This window comes from Microtus ochrogaster, chromosome 6, assembly GCF_000317375.1.
Source record: "Microtus ochrogaster isolate Prairie Vole_2 chromosome 6, MicOch1.0, whole genome shotgun sequence".
Lineage (NCBI taxonomy): Eukaryota > Metazoa > Chordata > Mammalia > Rodentia > Cricetidae > Microtus > Microtus ochrogaster.
In genome coordinates, this window is record NC_022013.1 from 52827548 (window position 1) to 52848893 (window position 21346).

Genomic DNA, 21346 nt, shown 5'->3' on the forward strand with positions numbered 1-21346 from the left:
ATCCGGCTTCAGAGTGGCTACAGGGTCAGAAGAGTAGGGAACAAACAGGAATAGTGAGAAAATGTCCTCATGGATGGGAGTGGAAGCGGGTGGCTAGGCCCCTTGGTGTTGGCCACCGCCCCATGTTCCTGGCAGGGATTCACTTACCCTGGGCAGGATGCAGCAACATGGAGGGAGGCCCAAGTACTGAAACTCACAGAGACCTGGGAAGCTCCCAGTTCAGTGAGGAAAGTAAGCCAGCCTACTGTGGACACCTGGACACAGTCTGGCCTCCCTCCTGAACCTAGTGACCTTGAAAAGCCTGGTGTTATCATTGAGAGTTGATCTCAGCTGCCTGTTGTGTCTCCCTTACGAGGTTTCAGAAAAAGTAGAAAATGGCATGCTAAGTCCACATGGCTTCTGAGTTTTCTTTTTTAGATGGAGAAAGTAGAGAAATGTAACAAGCTTGGTGCTTCCATCATCCAGCTTCAGAAATGAACTTCTTACAGCTGGTTTTGTTTCGTCTTCATCCCCACCCTTTCTTGGATTTCTTTGAATCAAAGCCTGGATCATTTTCCACATGGAGCATTTGTTTTCGCTTTGTTGTGGTGGGGAAGATTGCTCAGTAGGCCAGCTTGAGTGTGCAGATGGCAGGTGATGTTCCTGTGACCAGGTTGAGGTATGGGACAGAGTAGCTGTACTGAGCCGTCGGGATAGATGGCAGTCTGATGTTTCTGTGACAGGGTTGAGGTCATAGGATAGAGTAGCTGTACTGAGCCGTCGGGATAGATCTTTGTAGCACTCCAATGATTTTTGTCAGTTTGCTTTTTTCTGACTTTGAGACTGGGGTTCCCAGAGCCCATCCTCCGCTTGGTAAGAAGTGGATGCTGCTCTCTGCAAGCAGAGAATTGGGCTTCATGAAGTTCTTTACACAGGGTGATGCAGAAAGTAGCTTTTAGCCAGCCTACCACTTTGGTTGAGAACACTAGTACTGTTTTATCCCTTCCCCCGCTCCCCCCACACAAACTTTTCTACTTGTGCTAGACCTGTTTTTAGTTTAGAGTCTCAGTTCAACCCAGAGAAACACAAATCAAAACCACAGTATGATACTACCTCACACTCACTAAGGTGTGATGTGTTTACTTTTCTTTTCCTTCCTTTTCTTTTTTTTTTTTTTAAGCAGAAAATAAATGTTGATGTGCAGAAATCTGTGACCTTGTACATTGTTGTCATGGAAACACGTAATGATCCATGATTGCAGTCTCATGTTACTTCAGGTTAACAATGAAATCACCATGTGCTCCAGCAACCCCACTTCTGGATATATACTCAGGAGAACTGAAAGCAGAATGTCAGATGTCTGTTCTCCAGTATGCACAACCTTATTCACCATAGCCAAAAGGTAGAAACAACCTGTGATCATCCATGGATAAGGATATGTGCCATATACATGTCAGGAGAGCCTTGGTCACTCTAGGACACATGCTACAGTGTGGATGAGCCTTTTGAACATTATATTAAGTAAAATAACCCAGATACAAAAATAACAGTCGGATTCCTCTTCAGGGTAGGTACTGACTGGATGGCCCCACTCAGTAACTAGAGTAGTCAGCAGGCAGACACAAAGAGTGGAATTTGGTTGCCAGGTGGTGAGCAAATGGGAGGGTCATAGTTCATCTGTGCCGCTCGTTCAGATCACCTCTAGCTGGGTCACCTCTAACCAGTAGGAGTTGATTTGGCACATGGTTCTAGAGCAACAGCTCTCAACTTACGTGGGTTGTGACCTCTGGGGGCTCAACAGCCCTTTGACAGGGGTTGCCAAAGACCTTTGGAGGACACGATTTATAACAGTAGAAAATTACAGGTATCAAATAGCAGTGAAAATAAGTTTATAGTTGGGGATCACCATAACGTGAGGAGTTGTATTAAAGGGTATCTGTGTTTTTAGGAGGGTTGAGAACTACTGTTCTGGAGGCAGAGAAGGGCAAGATTGGGGAAGCCATAGCCTGGTGGAAGTGTCACATGGGTGGAAGAATGAAAGAACGCAAAGGGAGGCCAAATTCGGCCACCCCCTCACTCCCCTGCAGTGCTGGGCCTGAGCATGGGGCCATGTATGTGCTGGGTATGCGCTTTGCTACTGTGCTCTATCTGCATCCTTCAAACTCAGTTTTATACCAGGCCCACTCCAGCAGTAATGAATTAATCCATTCATCCTCACGACCTACTGCCCTCCGGAAAGCCCCACTTCTCAACACCGTTGCAATGGGGACAAAGTCTCTCGCACATGAATCTTGGGGAACGCAATCAACCCATAGCAAGGAATTATTGTTTAAGGGGTCCGGTTTCACCTTTGTAATATAAAAAGAGCTCTCTGGATAGGTGGTGATAATGACTGGCCCTGTTGTGATGTACTTTATCTCACTGAGCTGTACACTTGAACGTGGTTAAAATAAATTTTATGTCATGTGTGTTTCATAGAAATACAAGAAGAAATGTTTCATTTTAGCAGACAGAGGAAGAGAAACTGGGGAAGCAAGGCAGGAGGAGCTGTGGACTGCCCTGTCTATGTTCATACACAGCTCAGTTTCGTAAAGAAGGCACCCTGTCCTGAATTTGCTTCTTGAATGTTCTCTAGGAGTATGATCCACAAGTCAAGATAGCTTGCTCCCATAAGCATTGACTGTAATCTCCCCAAATTCAGATAAAGCACTTGCCTGGATCTGTTTCAGAGGCAGATTAAAAATGGAGAGCCCATCCCTTCTGAGTGCAGGCATCAGGCCTGTGCTACACTACTAGGAGAACCTTCTGCATGTTTTTACTTTCAAAAAAAGCTGGAAAAAAGCCAACACCCTGCCATTGACAACCTCAGTGAGTTTAAGTCCTAGCTTTCTAGCCTGTCAATTTTGTGAGTTTGTATCTGATTGTAAATAGGTAGCCTTGCTTCTGAGTGAGACAGTGGGGCAGGAACCTCGAACATTTCAGCCCACTCCTTCCAGTAACTGATACCTCCTATGGGCAGGGTGAACATAATGTATGAGTCAAGAGTCTCAACAAGGGAGAAGTTACTGATAGTTTTACCAGATGAGCCCCAGTCTACTCTGGCACACCAGGACTGGCAGCTGCCCTACTCCAGAGAGTGAGCAAGAAGACTGGGGGAGCAGTCCCAACCCACCCCCCAATTCATGGAGAATTGGCCTTTCCCAGTGAGCTCTGACTGTGTTGTATGAGACCCTGACCTGACTGCAGTTTGTTTCCCAGCTTCCGTCACCTGTGTTCTCTGTCCCCCCGCCCTCCCAGCACAGACTGCTGTCTTGCCTGTTTTATGTAGTGCTGGGGTTTGAACCTAGGCCTTCATATGCATGCAAGGCAAGCGTTCTACCAGCTGAACTGCATTCTCACCTCCTTTGCTTCCATCTTTTAAATGATGCATATGAAAAATCTGTTTTAAGAATGAAACAATGTAGTTTTCACTGCTGAGATATGCTATCTCTTCTTTCAATAATTATTGAGGGGCTGGAAAGATGGCTCAGCTGTTAAGGACACCTGCTGCTTTTCAAGAGGACGTGAGTTCAATTCCCAGCACCCACATGAGCGTTCACACCTGACTGTAACTTCAGTTACAGGGGATTTGTCACCCTCACAGACTTATATGCAGGCTGAACACCAGTGTATGGGAAGAAGGGAGGAAGGAGGGGGAGTGGGATAAAATATTTAGCTCAATAAAAACAATAAAAACCCCAATGTACATAAAATAAAAATGAACAAATAAAAGTATTATTGAATGCACCTTTGCAATGGCCTGAATTCCAGAAGACTCAACAAAGCATCCATGAATAACATACACCCCTCTCCATGCAGCCGCCTCTCTGTAAATGTGCGTAGTTTAATGTCCTCAAGGGCGGTGTCTTCAAAACCTGGCTGGGGGCTGCATATCATACCAACACACAGGCGGAGGATGTTTCGGTTGCCACACGATCTTTCTGGTTGTATTTTTTGTAGGAATTTCTGTGTGAGACATTTAGGTTGCTTCAGCTTTTCCCTGTTCTAGATAAGACTGTGGAGACTGGTACAGATTTATGCAGTACGGGTTCTTCCCTGTAGGAAAGGAAGGGAGCTATTGCTCTGGTAGATTCCCAGGAGTGAGATTAGTGGGTCAGAAGGTGTGTGCATTGATTTGACCTGGCTGACACACTTACCCACTTACAGTCACAGGAAGTGAGGCTCCTTATCTCTTGGCATAAGTAGGAGTGCATGTGTTCTCAGAGTCAGCCTTGCCAAGGCAGAGGGCAAGGACTGCCATGTCAGGGACTCCCCTCCAACTAAGGTATGGCTAGGAGTATTCACCTCGGGATGCCTCAGCCCTGTGCCAAGCGGAGACCACTAAGGAAGATAAGGCAAAAGGCTGTCCCTTGTGCATGGTGGCTAGTGCCTGGCGTATGGTTGTTACATATCCACAGGATGCTTGCCAATACAAGGTGTGTGTGTGTGTGTGTGTGTGTGTGTGTGTGTGTGTGTGTGTGTGTGTGTGTGTGCGCGCGCGTGCCAGTAGATCACTGGCATGGCAGCTCTATCAGAGAGGGCTGCCTGCCCTGCCCTGTGGGAGTGCCTCAGTTCTATCTTGTTTGTACTGCTTTGTTTTTTGTCTTCTTTCTTCAGAAATTACTTTTCAAATTTCTGTTGAACAGCGGGGCAAGGGTTCAGTGGATAAATTGCTTCCTTGCCAAAGTGAGGACTGGAATTCAGATCTCCAGAGTCCACATAAAACCTGGGCGGGCACTCAGAAGACAGATTCCCGGGTCAAGGTGGCTGGCAGGGCTAGTTGACTCTGAGCTCTGGGTTCAACCAGAGACCCTGACTCAGTAACTAAGGTGGAGAACAAAGAAAGTAACCATGACAACTTGTGGCCTCCACACTGGTACTCTTCACAGTGGCGATTTCCTACAGTCTTCGTGTTGGTTTAACCCTTGCCCTCACTCCCTTCCTTCCACTCCCAGTGTTCCACTTCCCCTTCATGTCATCACCCCACACCCCTTCCTTGAAGCCTTTTACCCCGACTCACCGGCCCTCTAGTTTCCTGGCCGCCATCCACACATGAGATTGTTTGTGAAACCTCCACAATGATTTTCATCATGCCTGAGTAGATTATACTCCACCAGCATTGTGTAAGGGCCCCTATTTTCCCAAACCCTTATCAGTCAGTGCTTGCCTTCTTCACATTCTTTCCGGGGTGACATGAAATCTCAAAGTAGTTTTAATTTTAATTTGCATTTCCCTGATGTTGAGCACTAAAAAAAAAAAAAACAAGCAAAAAAATCCACAAATATTTCCTGGGGGGCAGAGGCAAGGCACATGTGTTGGTGTACCTTTAATTCCAGCACTGAGGAGCCAGAGGCATCTTGAGTTTGAGGACAGTGTGATCTACATGGTTAATTCTAGGCCAGCCAGAGCTACATGGTGAGACTCTGTATTCGGTTCATGGTCCTATTGATTGATTGGCACTTTGAATACTTCTTTTTCTTCTTCTCCTTCTCTTCCTCCTCTTCCTCCTCCTCCTTCTTCTTTTTGGTTTTTTTTTTAGTGCTCAATTTTTTTGGAACTCTACATATTAACCTAAACCCCTTAGTCTAATGTAGTTGGCAAAGATTTCTCTTCCATTCTGTAGGGTGTCTGTTCCTTTAAACTGCTGCTTCCTCAGCGTGCGTGCGTGCGTGCGTGCGTGCGTGTGTGTGTGTGTGTGTGTGTGTGTGTGTGTGTGTGTGTGTAGTTTCTTTTTCTTGGGCCTGTTTTTTGTGCTCTTAGGGTTCTATTGAGAAAATTCTCACCTTATTTGTGTTTCAAAGGGCACTCCCATGTTTCCTGTCCTCCATGTGAACTGTGTTTTGTGCAGATCAAGACACGGATTTCGTTATGGCCTCAGACTCTGGAGATCTGTCTGCCTCTGCCTCCTGAGTTCTGGGATTAGGTGCCTGCACCATGATCCCCACCCACAGGAGTCTTTTTGTATGTGTCTTTTGCTCCTTTCTGCATTGCCACCTATGTTTTCCTTAGCGTGTGTGTATCTGTCTTCAAGTCTTTGTTAATTCGCTGTCATTCCTTTGTCCCTTATTTTTTGATTTCTGCCACCTTCTTACAGGGCCTCTTTTTTTTTAAAGGAATTTTTACCTGGGTACCAGGTAGTTTTTGATGAGAATGTTTTTCCATAACAGTATGGTGTTGTAGAACACTTTATTATAGGCATGTGTCGATGGGTTCTATACAGTTGTAAGCTGTTCACATCTGCTAAAATAATACAAAAACATACCAGAGTTAGAGATACCCAGAGTTTACGTGGCTGAATTAAAGGAAATCCTGTCTTCATCCATAAGTCCAGACAGTTTTAATGTGATAGTTTAGTGCTGGGCTTGGCCGCTGGCCTGCAGGTCAGACCTGGTTCTGCTTGTTTTGCACGTAATTTTCACTGGAACACCGCCACATCTTCCATTTGTCTAGCAATTCTGGCTTCTCCCAGTGTTCAGAGCCGGTGGGACAGTTGCAGCAGAGCTCAGGGAACACACAGAACTCAGAATGTTGACTGTTTCGCCCTGGTATAGTAACCTAGATGTTTCCCTATGTAATCTGGGACAGTGAAGGCAGAGACAGTCTGCTGGGGTGCTGCCCAGAGCCTCCCTGTAATAACTTGGTTCCTCCATTGTCTTTCCTTAACCTTTGCTGGGTGGGGCTTAGGTTATCAGTGTCACCCGAAGCTGCCCCTGGAGCAGTCCTTGCCCCTGCTCCAGGCTGCTCGCTCGGTCCCCTGTAGTGCTGCAGAGGCCATCTGCTTCTCATTCACAGCTGCCACCCATCCGGAGGGAGGAAAAGCTGGCCTGTGATAGCTCTGTGACTCGGGGCATGGTGCCTCCTGCCTCGGATGTTTCTCCTGTAATGAGGAAGCTGAGGAAGCAGGCCCAGCCTCCCCATGGCTCTTCGACCTTTCAAACTTCCGATGAGAGGTGGTTCTTTTCAGACTTTTAGAATGGGTGTTTATTTTATTTATTAGCATTGCATGTGTGTGTGCGAGCGCGTTCCATGGTGTGCACATGGAGATCAGAGGGCAAATTTAGGGAGTCTGCTTTCTCGTTCTACTGTGGGATCTGGGGGTCAAATCATGTCATCAGTTTTCCATGCCTTTTCTCTTTGAGCCGTTTGGCCAGCCCTCAGCTAAGACTTTCTATATGGGATTGTTTGGAAAGAGATTGGCTGCCCTGTTTTGAACTCCCAGGGTCTTCATTCATAGTAGACAGGGCTACATAACCCCAATGACTGTACTATGACCCAGGTAGGGCTTAGCCCACTGAGTGGACTTTCAAGGCCAGGTTGTGTTAAGGACAGCAGTTCTCAACCTGGGGGGGAGGGGTCAAATGACTTTCTCATAGGGGTAGTCTAAAACCATCGGAAAACACAGTTGTTTACATTACAATTCTTAACTAGCAAAATTAGTTAATGGTATAGCAATGAAAATAATTATATGGTTGAGAGTCAGTGCAACATGAGGAACTATTAAAGGGTCGAAGCATTACGAAGGTTGAGAACTGCTGTTTTAGAGTCTGTGCCTCTTGGAGGCCAATATGACCTCAGATTTAGTTGAATCATAGGCAGTTGAAGGAGTCTCAGGTATCTCTAATAGTCTGTGAACTCACCCTGGGATTTCTTGTTCTGGGATAGTCCATGACCATGATTTTGCATCCTGCTGACAGGACTTAGGTGTCAAAGCATAGCCATGAGGTGCTTGATTGTCAGATGGAGCCCCAGAGATGGGTGACTGCTCAGAGCCTTGGGATGTGTGAAGAACAAACTTGATAGTATAATTTCTTCAGGCTTTTGTTCTCTACCCTGCTGTCTGTCTGCATCCTTCCTGCTTTGTTTTCCTGAACTCTGTATCTCTTGTTTTCTCCAGAAGGGGAAGCTGAGACTCTGGAAAAGGGGACCTTTTTTTAGGACACTAGTCCTTTTGGGAACTGCCTGGAGTAAGACTGTAATAGCTACTTTCTCCATGCTGGGACAAGACACCTGATGAAAGCCACTGAAGAAGAAGAAGAAGGGAGTTTTATTTCGGCTCATTGTTTGAGAGTACAGTTCATCGTGGTGGCGGGAGCATTAGATGGCTGCTCACCATCAGGATGCGGAGAGATGAAAGCTGGGGCTTGTCCCTGGTCTGTGGAATGGTGGTCTTACCCCTCAGTTAAACCTCTTTAGAAACATCCAGAGATATGTCCTTCAGTTGGTTCTAAATTACAGACGCTGGAGATGACGATTAACCACCACTAGGGGCATGCAACAGGTAGAGGTGTATGAGGGTCGCCTGGTGGCCCTTCAGGCCTCAGCTCTGCCTGAACCCAGGAGAGCAGGGCTCCTCGCTGTAAGTAGATTCCATTAGAGTCTTTCCCCAGTCCTTTCAACCTAACTGTGAGTAGGGCCATCTGTGTTGAGAAAGTCCCAGACTTGCAGGAGATCGACCCTGGACCCTGGACCCTGGACTGCATGGATTTTTAGTGCGTTCCCTTCTGCTTACCTCAGATACCTATAAGGAGGCCCAGGGAACTGGTTCTGATCACCTGAGTCAGTGTAAATAGATTTACCATGAACCAGAGGTCAGCAGTGCTGATTCTAGAAATATGGCCTTGCTAAGATGTGTGGAGCCTGCAAGAATTGCCGAAGCATTACATGTGTGTTTAGAGCAATCAGGCAAGGGGCCAAGGCCATTGAGTCCTGGGTGGATGCTCTTAATTTGCCATCTAGCAGGGTTTAGATGTTCACACTTTTATTGCCACTTGATCTACTTGGGTAAAATATAGCAAGCTTACTCTTATGGTGAGGGGATTTTTTTTAATTAAAAAAATATTCATACTTTTATCATATTCTTTACTATATCCCGACTCTTCCCAGATCCTCCACTCCATGCCCACCCAAGTTCATGTTCTTTCTCTCTTAAAAAAAGGTCTGGGGGTGGTAGCTCATATCGTTGATCCCAGCAGTTGGGGGCAGAGGCAGATGGATCTCTGTTGTGAGTTCGAGGCCAGTCTGATCTACAGAGTGAGTTCCAGGAAAACCAGGGCTACACAGAGAAACCCTGTCTCGAAAGAAACCCAAGCAAGCAAGCAAGCAAACAAATAAACAAAAAAAGAAAAGAGAAAGGCAGTAAATACATAGAGCTGCTTCCCTCTTTGGTTTGGGATTTCCCTCTGGCTTGAACTTGTGCAGGTCTTATTCATGCTGTCACAGTCTCCATGAATCTAGACAATATGGTTTCCTTACAATTGTTCACCACCTCTGGCTCTTACAATCTTTCTGCCCTGGGTTAGGCATTTTTTAATTTAAATAACATTTTTCTTTTTATTTATTTTACATATCAACCAGCACCCCCTCCTATCCTTCTGGCCCTTCCCCTTTCCTATCTACCCACCTCCCCATCTACTCCTCCTCCATCTCCATTCAGAAAGGGACAGACCTCCCATGGGCTTGCGCATACCCTGGTACTTCAAGTTGAGGCAGGACCAAGCTCTTATTTTTAGGTTGAGGTGGGACCTGGTAATCCAGCATGGGTTAGCAAAAGCCAGCTAAGCTCCAGGGAGAGGTCCTGCTCCAGCTGTTAGAAGCCTTACTAAGATACCAGGCTACACAATTGTTACACACATGCAGATCCGTCTGATGCAGGTTCCCTAGTTGTCGGTCCAGTGTACATGAACTCTCACGAGTTCAGATCTGCCGTCTCTGTGGGTTCTCTCATCATGACCCCCCTGGCTTATACAATCCCTCCTCCCTTTCTTCTGCAAAATTCTCAGAGCTCAGTGCAGTGCTTGTTTGAGGACTGGGGAGGGCATTCTTGCAGCTTCCAGAATAAGGGAAACCCGTGCCAATTTAGGATGCTCCAGTAGGGCATCTTGTTCTTTTTTTTGGAGGGTATGATGGCTGTTCTTCGTATCAACTTGACTACATCCGGAACTAAAACCTAAGTGTCTGGGCACACTTGTTGGGATTATTTTCTTAATTAAATAATTTGAGATGGGAAGACACACTTTTAATCCAGATCTTTTGATGTGGGAAGATCTACCTTTAATCTGGGCCACACCTTGTGCTGGCGGCCTATATAAATTACAAGGAAGAAGGAAGCTTTCACTCTTTGCCCGTTTGTTCTTGCTGGTAAGTCCATTCCTTCCTTGGCACTAGAGCCTGCCTCTTTGGGATTCTAGTGTATACTGAAGGCCAGCTGAAACATTCAGCCTTGTGGACTGAGCAACTACTGGATTCTTGGATCTTCTGTTGGTAGACAGTCATTGTTGGACCAGCTGGGCCACAGCCTGTATGACATTCTAATAAATTTCCTTTTTATGTATCTACTTGTTCATTCTACCAGTTCTGTTTCCCTCCAGAAGAACCCTGACTATTGCAGAGGGGGTTGTTTGTTGTTGTGTGTGGTGTAAGGGGTGTGGTGTGGGAGAGTGTGGGTGTGGGGGGCCTTGTATGTGGGTGTGTATGGGGGTGGGGGGGTATGGGTGTGTGGATGTGTGTGTGGTGGGTGCGTGCATGTGTGCATGCATGTGTATATGTGGGGGGGGGGCTTTCTGATCAATTACCGTAGGGAAGGTTGCCCAGAGATTTTCATTTAATAACCTTGGTCCTGGGATTCTTGAATTGTATGCTGTGAGCTTCTTTAACCCATTGTTCAATGGAACCTCTTGCTCCTGTAATTGCTCCTGAATCTTTACAGAGACTCTCAGAGATTTTTCTGCTCTGACTGGGATATAGACTTGTAGAATGTTCCTTCTTAACACAGTCATGTTGTTTAAGGGTTATGCAGCCCAAGAACTCCTCTGTGGAGCCTTGTCTCATTTGGTCAGTCCTCTGTAGGTGCTCTGTAGGGCCCATGACTCAGAGTGCTGCCCACTCTTCTGTCCCTGTGGGTAGTGAGATAATATGCTGTCAGGGATTGAGATACCCAGATGGGGTTCTTAAGTCTGTCACCAGCTTGCAGATCCGTCTGATGCAGGCTCCCTGACTGTTGGTCCAGTGTAACCTCGGACATGGTTCCACATTCGTTCTCTATCTGTGGGAGTTCTGGGGAGGAAATGACAGGTCTGCCATTCACTCCTGGAGCTGGTATGTGGTCCAGGCGCCGATCACTTCCCTTGTCTGGTCCTCTCGCAGGTTCTTGACCATAATTGGTCTCCAAAGTTCCTGCCTTGGGCAATATTCACTGAACCCTTGAGCAGTCATGTGGCTGTTAAGTTCCTGTCTTTTGGGTCTGAGTTAACCTCAGTTCTTTTTATCAGATGACAGGAGAAGGAGTCCTTCTTAGTCATTGTAAGAGAAAACGTTGTATGACTGTAACAGATCCAGCAGCAGTCTCCTACAGGTCTTGAAGGAGGGTACGTGCCGTGTGTGACATGAGTTGGAGCCTGCCTACATATGCACAACTTTGTACACTTGCTTTGGCAGAGCCAACATCATTCTTTCTGTTTAGCTACTCCAGGGAAAAATTAAAGCAGCACCTCAAGGCCGGATGTGGTGGTACACGCTTGTAATCCCAGCACTCTGGAGGCAGAGGCAAGAGGAGCTCTATCACTCACTTCAAGGCTAACGTGGTCTACATAGCAAGTTCCAGGACAACCAGGCCTATATAGAGAAACCATGTCTTAAACTAACCAAACACCTCAGCGTGGGTTTAGTAATATCTAAGTGTATGTGGAGTTGAGGCTGATTTAATGTGGGGGGAGAAAAAATGAGATACTGTGGGGAGGGAAGGGGAGTCTGAGAGCCACTGATTGAGTGTTTCAAGATAACCTTCTTTTTCACCTGTCTCTAGATCCCCAGAAGTGGGCGGACTGCTCTAAGTTGTCAGGCAGGCCTAGTTTTGAATGGGAACACTGGATGGCAGCAGTGTCAAGATACCTTCCAATCTTACTGCACTAATTCTGTGTATGTAGTTTGATTGGTCATGAGCCTGGCCCTCGGGAGTACATGAGACCCAGAAGCATGCATAGAGGAGAGTGTGAAGAACCCCAGACTTGGGGCCTTCTGGTCTGAAGCCTTGGTGGGGTTCTCACATGGGCCCAGTCTGCACCATCTTTCTCCACATGAGGGAGTTACAGCCCTGAGCAGACAGATGAGAATGTGGCTGAAGGTAGGCATGGTCCACTTGGGTTAGGATCAGGGCTGCACCGAGAACCAAGCCAGTAGGGACTGAGTTCATATAGGGTGGCAAAGGTAGACATCTTGGGGGAAGACCTAGATGATGGGAAGGAGGCGGCAAGGAACTGAGGCCAGGCGGTGGCAGACTGTGGTAGAACCTTAATTTCACCCTAGGTGTGAGGGGAAGTGACTGCAGCATTTTGAAGTGTGGAGTGACCTGGTCATACTCATATTCCGCAAGTGATAGTTCTGCGTCTCAATTCACCATGATGGAAGATGCTATAAAACTGCACAGAAGCCTGTTTCTCACTATTCCCTAAACAATGTAGTATAACAGCTATGTGCACAGTGCTTGCATTCCATTCGGTGTACTAAATAGTCTACCTGAGGGAGGATGTGTGGCTTACTCCAGGGACTTTGAGGACCTGAGAATTCTGGTATGTACTGGGGGCATTAAGACCAGTCCTTTGGATACCAAATGATAGAGGAGTTTTAAATGATGGTTCCAGTTTATTGCAGGCCTGGAAGGAGGTAGATTATGGACAGAGGGGAGCTGCGAATCAGGAAGAAAACTGGCCACACACACTCTTAAGGTTTGAAGGTGAAATGAGCAGAGGGTTCCAGCTGCTGAGTATGAGGCCTCTTTCCATCTTGTGAGTTTTCTCCAAAATGACTAGTGAACAGATGTAGTGGTGTTTAATAAGGAAAGGATCATCATGCCCCCGCCCCCAGTGTTCCAAGGGTCTTTGACTAAACCATTAGATTTACCATCATTTAGTGGGATCTATAAGGGAAGGATGAGCGACAGCAAGGGAGGAAGACAGCCCCAAGCTATGTATGTTTGGTGTCTTTGAACCTGATTGAAGGAGGAGGAGGAATGACCAACCTTACTTCTGATGAGGTCAGATGACAAAAAGGCCTCCACTCTGCTGAAAGACAAGTCTAGTCACTGGTTGCCTTAAGGAGTGGTAGGGGTGGCCTTTTGCTTTACTTCCCATGCATTGTGAAACTGATGGAGAGAGGGGATATAGAGTCCAGGAAAACAAAGACCTTACTGCTAAGAACCCAGTGTGGTGTAGGATGGCTCAGGGAACTAGTCTTCTAGCTTCAGAATGCTCACCCAGTATCTGCTTCTAAGAAGAAACAGTGAACAGATGAACCAAGGCTTCCCTCTGCCATGTGAATGCCAGATGAACCAACCGTGGTAAGCTGTGAGCCCTCAGAGAGCCACAACCAGATATCAGGCCTGTGTGCATTTCGTGACAGTGACCTGTGATCCAGTGAGCACCGAAACCTCCCAGGGTTTTCATCACAGGGCTTTTCCTTCCTGTTCCAGCTACATGGGTCTGATATTGAATAAAATAGGCAGAAGCCACTTAAAGTTGGAGAATACCACTTGAAAAGTTGAGTCATGGAGAAACCTAGTGCTTACTTACTGTGAGGTCCCACTAAATGGCATTGAAATGCCAGCACAGTGTAGAGAATAGTGAAAAAACCAACAACAGAACAGGCAGCTCCATTTGCACTGGGTATCGACCTTTATATGGTAAAAAGCCGCTCTGCTTTAGTAGTGTGTGGTGTATTTGGGTCAGTGAGCGACGGTAGTGGGGAGGTTGAGGTTACAGTGCCTTTCTTCTGCTTAATGTGGCCTACCTTAATTTATCAGCTAAGATAAATTTTCTGAGCATATGTGTATCTGTCTCATGCTATCTGCCGTTGTGATGAGGAGACTCCGCTTTGACCAGTGAACACGTTGAGTACCTGCTTGTCTGTGTTTGGAGTCTGAATCCTGGGCTGTGGGACTGAGATGGGCAACAGGTGGTCTTGGGTTGTGCTTTTCCCCTGTAGCCTTGCCTTGCAGCTGGCCTAAGCCGTGCAGATCTCAGCTGGGTCAGAGGCCTCCGATAACCCTGGCAGTCGCCCGGAGTACAGGGTCTTGCACACTGAAGTGAGTTGAGGGTGAAGGTGGACAGGAAGAAGAAACAGTCTCTTGTCAGCATGAGGCTGTCTGTGTCTCTAAGACTGATCTCAGCATCCTTACCTTGCCTCTTTGGTCTTGCAGCCATCTTGGGTAGAAACAGCCACCGGCCGTTCTGTCTGCAGTCTCCATGGCTCTTTCATCTGCGAGATTCAGATGCCACACTGGACAGGAGACAGCGCACTCGACTAGAATGTAGACTTTGTTCCTAGTGCCGGTTTCTGATCTCTCTCTTCTCTTTCCCTCCCTCTACCCCTGCAGTTGGCTGGCGTTGTCTTCCTTGGAGTCGGGCTGTGGGCATGGAGCGAAAAGGTAGGTGGAACCTCGGTTACCAGGCAGCCAGGCCTAGAGCCATTGGACTTGCATTGTTCCTTCCTCTAGCCTGCTCAGTAGGCACTAACTGTGCAGTGAAAGGTTTGTAGCATTTTAACCCCCAGAAAGAACTTGCCTCTCAAAGTTGGCTCTGCTCCTGGAGGTCATGGACAGTTAGGTCAGTACTGGTACCCACTGGGCTTAGCAGCTGTGCCCTTTCTGTTATTTCTGAGAACAAGTGAACAGGTCCCTGTGCACAGTCATGTTTACTCCTTAGGTGCTTGTCCTGGCCTACAGAACAAAGGGAGCAGATAGAGCCTAGTTCTATGCCCCTGGCTTTCTAGGAGGAGGTCAAGAACCTGTGTGCCACTTGCTGGTCTGTGAGGAAGGAGAAACCAAGCTCTCGTTGTGCAGCTAGACAAGGGGGCACTTGGTACTCTAGGGGGTCAGAGCTGCAGGGGCAAGGTGGAGTCCTGGTGCTGACCTTACCCTATGAAAGGTTAGTGCTTGTAGCTTATAGATGGGAAAGCTAGAATTCTTTCAGGAAGGGGGAGCAAGCAGGACCCAAAGCTGAAGCGCCCCTGTTTCTGTGGTGGAACCTGCTGTTGCTTCCAGAAAAAGGAAGCAGAGAACTTTGGTCTATGAGCTTTCATGTGATGGTCTTAGGAGCAGAATTGGATATTTCCAAATTTCAAGGAGGTTTGTAAACCGCTGATGGCAAAAGCTGCTGTACAATACAAGGTCTCTGTCCTAGTGACCCGCAGGCAGTAACCCATACCTAACAGTGCCACCATGTGGTCATGTTTGGGATTGCAATGGACTTGACCTGTATGAGCCATGATCCTGGAGCTCCCTATGTAGCTATAGCTATCTGTTTTGGTAGCTTCCCCAACTCCCCCTGCTTTGAATATCACAGAATCTGTCCATTGTGGTTGCCACTAGTTATATATAATTATTTTTAAATATTGCATAAATACATATATCTTTTTAAAGATTTTACTGCTTTTTCTTTTTTGTGTATGTGATGTGTATGCATGAGTAGAGGTCAAAAAACAACCTACAGGAGTAGGTTTGGTGCTCTTTCTTCTACCATGTGGGTCCTAGAGATTTAACTCAGGTTGCCAGGCAAGGTAGCAAGTGCCTTTACCTGTTGAGCCACCTCAGTAGTCCCTGATTATATGTATTTGAATAAAAATGATAAACCAATTCTTATTTGTCCCTAACCCCTGCAAGAACAACAGTGGTTCTCTTTGAACCATGCTGATAGAACGGCTCCATCATACCATCATAGAAAGCTGTCCATGCAACACTAGTCCTTCATCTCTCCTTGCTGGGTGTGTTTCCTCAAAATGTTCATTTTGAGGCTGCTTTTAGCCAGTTTGACCATAGATCACTGGACTCCACTTCTCTGAGGCCTGGGCAAGGTACCCTACGGGCCATGGAGGAATCTGGGTCTGGGCTCACAGGAGCCCCCATCTTCAATGTGGACCAGGAACTTCATGGGAAAAGTGTCTGGAGGCTGAGGTGGACAAGGATGCTAACTAGACTTGGGGCCTCTTGGAAGTGTTTAGAACACACTCTGGCCTGGCTCTTGATCTCTTGAGAAGCAGGTCCCTGCCATAGCTGTTGACAGAGTTTGTCCCAGGGCCTTGACTCCATTCCAAGGGCATTGCTACCTTGTATTTTCTGCCTCTTCCAGGGTGTGCTGTCCGACCTTACCAAGGTGACCCGGTTGCATGGAATTGACCCTGTGGTGCTGGTCTTGATGGTGGGCGTGGTGATGTTCACACTGGGCTTCGCAGGCTGTGTGGGGGCTCTCCGGGAGAACATCTGCCTGCTCAAGTTTGTAAGTGGTCCTGGAGTTGATGGTGGGAGGCAGGAGATGTGCTGGGCTAGGGATCTGGGCTTACATCTTTTCTGACCCAGGCAGTAGAAGCAGGGAGGAGGCCTTTGAACCTCTGTCTCACTGGAGGGAAGATTTGGGGAGAAAAGCCCAGATGATGGTTCCTCACCCTAGGAGAATGGGGTTTGCTGTCTCCTCCCATAGGAGCCAGCTGATGCAGGGGTTCTACCTGCCTCCTTTGCCGTATGGCTCCCCTAAAGGGAGTTCTAAAGGGATTGTTTGTTTGTTGCTCACCTTTGCCCTTCCTGGCTAAGATCAAACAATGTCACCAGTCGCATTAAGAAACCATTTCCTTCCTCCTGGGTGTGAATCTTTTGGATGTAATATAGAGTTCTTAATTTTCTGGCAGAATTATGAATTGCTAAGAGTTTAGTTTTATATTTAGATACGACTTCATTTTAAATGTCTTTAGTTAAAATTAAATAGCACCTGGTGAGGCAAACACTTTTACTTTCTTTATGATTTATTATTTGTTGAGTTTATTAGGTCAAGCTTTTTTCATCTGAAAAGCAAAGCACACATTTTTCTAGATCTCCTCCCCCTTCCAAACACTGTGTTTTGCACCTCAGGTCCATGTGAACAGACTGTGTGCACGGGTTTGTGCACGCTTGCAATTCCTCTCCAGTTTTCCTGGGCAGGCTCCTTCCCGTTTCCTAGATGTGACAAAGCTTCTTAGCGTCAGATAGTTTCATCTGTGCCCCAATGGCTGCATGGGTCCCAATAGAATGTCACTACTGCCCGCCTGCACAGCCATGCTTCTAGAGAGGCCTGCATGTGGTTGGCGATCCTGCTTGGCTCATGCAGGGCGGGTCCTGACATACTCTACCTCTAGAGTGGTAGGGAACTCAGATGCCCTCTGTGTTTTAGTCTCAGTTTTTTCCTTCCTAAAGGGGAGTAGAGGGTTAGGATGGTAGTGTGGAGGGATGGGAGCAGATAAAGCCTGGGTGGAGGCTCCCTGTGGAAGCAACTGACAAGGCTTCTTTCCCCAGGGGGGCGGGGAGTGAGGGCTGCCTCCCAGGAAATGGTGGTTTGGACTTTCCCTCCCTCTCTGCTCATCACAATTTCCAGCCGTGTTAACTGAGGCATGAATAGTGGTGAACCCCATTTATGGAGATGAAGTTCTGTACAGCGGGCGGTAGCTCTGGGTCTAGTGGGGTGCATGGGTTTGCCAGGCTGATGACGGCTGACTCCCCCTCTCTTTGTGCCCATGCAGTTCTGCGGGGCCATTGTGCTCATTTTCTTCCTGGAACTGGCCGTGGCTGTGCTGGCCTTTCTGTTCCAGGACTGGGTGAGGGACCGGTTCCGGGAATTCTTCGAGAGCAACATCCGATCCTATCGGGACGACATTGACCTACAGAACCTCATCGACTCCCTTCAGAAAGCCGTAAGCTCTGCTCCCCACAGGCCTCCTGCTAAAGAATGCCCTTTGCCACCTCTGGTCACCCTGGGGTGCCCTGCAGCTGAGATGGGAATGAGGCCTTCCCTGCTCAGTGGCTTTTCTGCCACAGCATGGCAGGGTGGTATGGAGCATCCCCTCTACCTCTGGTCAGCTCAGTCACAATTCTCCCCAGGACCTTTGGTCTCATAGATGGAGAGGGGATATAGAGGATAGAGCTTCTCCCCCAGGCTTGTGACTCACCACAGGAGCTATTCCTGTCCCCTTCCTTTCTGGGACCTTTTCTCCTTCCTGTTCGAGAAGGGCAAACTGCCTGGAGGAAGCCTTCTCAGAAGGAGGGCTGTGACCTCTCAGAAACATTCCCCAGGGGGTTGAATAAGCAGAGCTGTGTCCCTCAGCCTTCCTGCCCCTTCCCCTTGTCTGCAGCTGCACCTGGAAGCTTGGATCACTGGCTGCTGCAGCCCCTGGGATGAACCCTTGCCTGCCACAGTGGCCTGTTAGATCTGCCTCTCCCAGAAGTTTGGCTTCCAAAATGTCTTTACTGTGGAACACTTGGTTCTGAAGAGAAACCAGAAAGCACTAAAAATAACTGACCCACTGTTATTAACCAAAACTTGTTTACCCTGTTGCATGCGGCCTGGGTGCCAGCAAAACCCGTTTGTGCAAACAGAGAGGCTCCACTGCCTTCTCTGACTCTGGAGGATCCTGCGTTTTAGCCCCCTGCCCTCTCTCTTCCATTTCTTTCTTTTGTGCTCATATGGCATGGCCTGCTAGTTTCCAGCACTTTCCCTGTTCTTTCCTAAGCGATGTTGTCTTCCTGTTGCCTGTCTGTCTTTTTTTGAGACAGGGGGCACAGGATCTTGCTGTGTAGCCCAGGCTACTCTCAGGCTTACCCTCTGATTATTGAAATTAGAGGAATGTTTGTGCTCTTCCAGGCCCAGCTCTTCTAGAAATAAAGAAGGATCCAGTAAGTTTTAGGCCTTGGGATGACTTAGATGGTCACTAAGTCATTAAAGCTTCTTGCATCGTGGAGGAGCGTGGGTGGGGAAGATGGGATTTTCACTAGAAAAGTAGGATGTGGAGGAGGGAGAGATTGCTCTTGGCCTCTAGGCCAGCCTCAAAGGTGAGTGTAGGAAGGGACCTGCTGAGGCTGGGCCACTCCCTCAGGGTCTGTTCATGGTGTGCAGGGGCTGCACCTCTGTAGGCTGATGAGGACTATTGTCAGCTGCACAGTGTACTGGGGAGTGGAAGGCAGCGGCCCCAGGTCAAGGCAGGAGTTTAATGAGTAACTGTTGATGCTCACCCTAGTCGTACATATTCAGCAGCTGTGACCGTTTACCAGGGAGTAAGGCTTGTCTCGCAGTGCTCTCTAGATTAGGAGAGGGGTACATCAGCAAGTCTTTTAAGGGGAGGGAGTGTAGCTTGGGTGGGTTCTGGCAAGTGGCACAACTGGACGTTAGCATGCTATGAGCCGCACAGAGGAGATGGCCTTCCTAGTGGGTTGCCATTTGTTGGTGTTATTCAGCGTCTCTGTGGGCTGCCTTGGTGTCTCTCTGTCTGGTAAATGGGAACATGTTCTGCCATTCAGAGACACCTTGGGTTGGCTAAGTGACCCTGGCCTTCCTCATGTGGTTCTTGGCTTTTGCGATTTCAGAATCAGTGCTGTGGGGCCTATGGCCCTGAAGACTGGGACCTCAATGTCTACTTCAACTGCAGTGGTGCCAGCTACAGCCGAGAGAAATGTGGAGTGCCCTTCTCCTGCTGTGTGCCAGATCCTGCGGTGAGCATATGTCCCTTGCCTAGCCCAGCAGCTCCTGCCACTGCCAGAGCCCACCAGGCTGCTGATTCCCGACACACTGATGGAGTGTGGTGCGTTCCTTCCGCTCCCTCCATCCACCTCCGGTCCTTGCAACTCTTAAATACTGTGCATGCATTCGGGGAGACCTCATAGTGGTGCACCTTGGCTCTGTGCGGAGGAAAGAAGGAAGAAAGCTCATCTTTTTTAAGGGGTGCTCCCGGCCCTTGCTGTGAACGTGGTGTGCTCGGGTCTGCCCCCTTTTGTACTTTCTCTGCAGAGTGTACTCAGTGCCCAGAAGCCCACGGATTGTAAAGTTATGTATACCTCCCATATGGAGGACAGCCACTCCATGGTTAATTATTGTCTAGCCTCTTCTTCACCTGCTTTCATTCCTGGTCTAAGGCTTAAGTGCTCAGGGTTCTGGAAATTGAGCACTTTGGGTAATGTATGAAGACGGACTATGTTTTGCTGGAATAGAGATCAGCCCTGCACAAGCTTCTGCACAGCCCTGTGATGCCTAGTCGTAGCCCCTGAGAAGCACGCCTTCACTCTGTTATTACCTGGACAGGATTTTGGATGTGGGAGAGGCCTGTTTGCTGAGGTTGCACAGTGGCGTCAGAGGTGTCCAGGAATGTTTGAAATCCAGCAGCGCAGCAAATGCTGGTGCAGTGAGTGTAGCAAGTGTAATAATCACCTCCTTCCTGGCCCAAAGGTGGCCAACTGTGGCCCAAGGTGAAATTTGCCTGATTGCTTTGTATGACCTGTGCCAAGGATGCATTGCTTTTCAGTGTTGTTGTAGTCAGTTTTCCATCACTATAACCAGCCCTCTGAGGAAAGGTTTGTGGGACTCAGTGGTAGAAAGTATACTTATTATGCAAGAGGCCCTAAATTTAATCCCTAGAATTTAAGGAGAAAGAGTTACACTGGCTGACAGTGTTGGAGGTGGTCCTGATGCTTTCAGAATTTGGTACCTGGTGAAGATGGCAAGGAGCACATAGCTACCCACTACATAGCTAAAGAACAGAACAGAATCCCCTGTCCCCTTACAGGACACAGTCCTAGAGACCTAAGGGCTTCCTTCCAGGCTCCATCTCCTAAGGACTCTATACCTCCCAATAGCAGCACCCTGAGGACGAAGCCTTTGGGGGATATTATGCATCTAACCTCAAACATGGGTGAAGAAAAAAAAATATTTTGTATAAGAATTTGTATGAAATTCCAAGCCCAGTGGCCTTTGTTTCTTGAAAGTATAGTCAAGCCGGATTGTTTGTGTGCTGTCCAGGTTTTGTACTTCTGCTGATGAGGCAGATTAAGTCCGGTTCTGTACCCCGAGTCTACAAAATTCACTGCTGAACCACCACAGAAGCAGCTCACTGACCCCTCTGCTAGCATGGAAGGGGAGCTGGCAGTTGCCTGCAGGGTGTGAGCGGTGATGGAATCTCTGTAGGTGTTTCCTGGTGTTAGGCTGTGATTTCCTAGTACCTCCTACCATCAGGTTTTTGACAGGACAAAAGTGACTTAAGTTTTCTGCTTCTCTTACAGCAAAAAGTTGTGAACACGCAGTGTGGCTATGACGTCAGGATTCAGGTAAGATTATCAACACAGTGCTTCAAAGGGCTTTGGGGGACTGTTCCTTAGGTTTCAGTCTGTGGTCTAACCTCCTGCTTCAGGAAAAGTGCAAACTGGAGTGGGGAAACAGGAAGACTCACTTGGGTCCTATCTAAACCTGCAGTGAGCTGAGTCTGACCGCGTGCATGCGTGCGCGCGCACACACACACACACACACACACACACACACACACACACACACACACA

The 21346-nt window shown here is 47.8% G+C and overlaps 1 protein-coding gene across 2 annotated transcripts in view; it reads left to right on the forward strand.

Annotated features, from left to right (window-relative positions):
• The window catches only part of Tspan14 (tetraspanin 14), a 54140-nt gene that overhangs the window by 28529 nt on the left and 4265 nt on the right, over positions 1–21346 (forward strand). For both annotated transcript variants that reach the window (XM_005348581.3, XM_026779916.1), the window contains exons 3-7: positions 14384–14434; positions 16134–16280; positions 17551–17721; positions 19388–19513; positions 21074–21118. In XM_005348581.3, the coding sequence (XP_005348638.1) occupies positions 14384–14434; positions 16134–16280; positions 17551–17721; positions 19388–19513; positions 21074–21118 (540 nt within the window). The remainder of the gene's footprint in view (positions 1–14383; positions 14435–16133; positions 16281–17550; positions 17722–19387; positions 19514–21073; positions 21119–21346) is intronic.